Source organism: Etheostoma cragini, chromosome 4 (genome assembly GCF_013103735.1).
Source record: "Etheostoma cragini isolate CJK2018 chromosome 4, CSU_Ecrag_1.0, whole genome shotgun sequence".
NCBI classification, from domain to species: Eukaryota; Metazoa; Chordata; class Actinopteri; order Perciformes; family Percidae; genus Etheostoma; species Etheostoma cragini.
This window is the reverse complement of record NC_048410.1, coordinates 687,589-689,026: the sequence shown is the minus strand read 5'-3', so window position 1 is coordinate 689,026 and position 1,438 is coordinate 687,589. Positions and strand designations below refer to the sequence as shown.

The following is a 1,438-nucleotide window of genomic DNA, read 5'->3' as shown; positions in this document are numbered from 1 at the left end:
GGGGGGGGGGGGGGGGGGGGGGTGTGGCATGTATTATTCACAGCAGCTCCGTGTGGCCACTTGCAGCCATTTGTTCCTCATTGTGTCAGCTAAGTGCGTAAGAGAGAGAGAGAGCAGAGTGGCTGAAAGGTTAAATAGAGAGAGGAGAGAGAGAGACAATGCACCCTGAACAAGCCTCGGCGGTACTGAGCCTTCTGCTATTATAATCTATATTTCAGTAATAATAATGTGTAACTGTAACCGGTGTCCGTGGTAGAGATGAACCTGCAGAGCCTGATCATCTGAATCTGCAGCTCCTCTCGGCTTTACTGGAGCTTAATAGTGAGTCGTGGCTCATTGTTTATGTTACAGTTCTAGTCAGCTCTGGGGGTCCACAGAGTCCTGCGATCCGCCTCAGGGTTTTAAGGCGGCGTGAGGTCCAATTGTGTTCTCTAACCCTGAATGAGTAGACTTTAAATTTCACAGTTACTCTTTTTGCATCAGATGGTTTATAGCAGGAGTTTTAAGCTGAGAAGCTGTAGATTGGTGTTCCGGTGGCAGAGATAGAGGCAGTGATGTTTCCTGTTTCCTGTCCGGGACTCTCACACCGCCATGAAAACACACTGACGAGTCAGATCGACGGTTACGTGATCGGCCACCGCAGCCTGACGTCAGGTAGCCTTTCTCTAGAAGTTGAGTACGTGTCAACTTTTCGCCAAAAGAGGCTGTTTTGTTCCGGATCCTCTCTGCAGCACAGACCGCCGGAGCCTTAAGGCGCCCATATTCTGCCCTTTTTTAGGTTTTTACTTGTATTTGAGGTTGCACTGGAATAGGTTTATATGCTATCAGATCCTCTTTTCACTCTGTGTGTATAGGTCTCTGTTTTATCTCCAGAGTGAGACATCTCACTTCTATCCTATCTTTGTTGGGAGCTGCACATGCTCAGTAGCTCGGTAAGATCCCATCAGCTGATAACTCTTTCTCCAGCTTTGGTCAGTCCAAGGCAGGATCAGCTGGGAGACTTCTTCTAGACCAGGGACACAACAGGGACAGGAAGTAGAACAGGGACAGGAAGTAGTTGTTTTGGAGATTACTGTCAACTAGTGGGTGTTGCAGCAGTGTTTTGCCATCGAGAACGAGTTAGGGACGAGGAAAGCCGTGCAGATTGTAAACATCTCACCCAGAGACTGAAGAGGACATTGAGAAACCAGATCAGAGGACAATCAGAAACCGGATCTCTCACAAAACAGCATGGATGGTTTTGATGTGTCCAGGTTTGTATGTGTGTGGAAGCACCAGAGTCACAAAATAACCCCCCAAATCCCAGAAAAAAAACGTTTTTTTTCATAATATGGGCTCTTTACAGATAACAAAAATTAACGACTTAATCAGTATACTTTGTCTTTGTCATAGCTTGATTGTTCTCACTCTTTACATTTTGGGGGGGGGGGGGGGGGGG

At 47.1% G+C, this 1,438-nt stretch overlaps 1 protein-coding gene across 1 annotated transcript in view; it reads right to left on the bottom strand.

Annotated features, from left to right (window-relative positions):
* Window positions 1–1,438, bottom strand: part of LOC117943373 (dedicator of cytokinesis protein 3-like) — a 168,834-nt gene that overhangs the window by 54,033 nt on the left and 113,363 nt on the right. Inside the window, exon 10 of the mRNA XM_034869456.1 lies at window positions 1,160–1,166. Coding sequence (XP_034725347.1) covers window positions 1,160–1,166 — 7 coding nt within the window. The remainder of the gene's footprint in view (window positions 1–1,159; window positions 1,167–1,438) is intronic.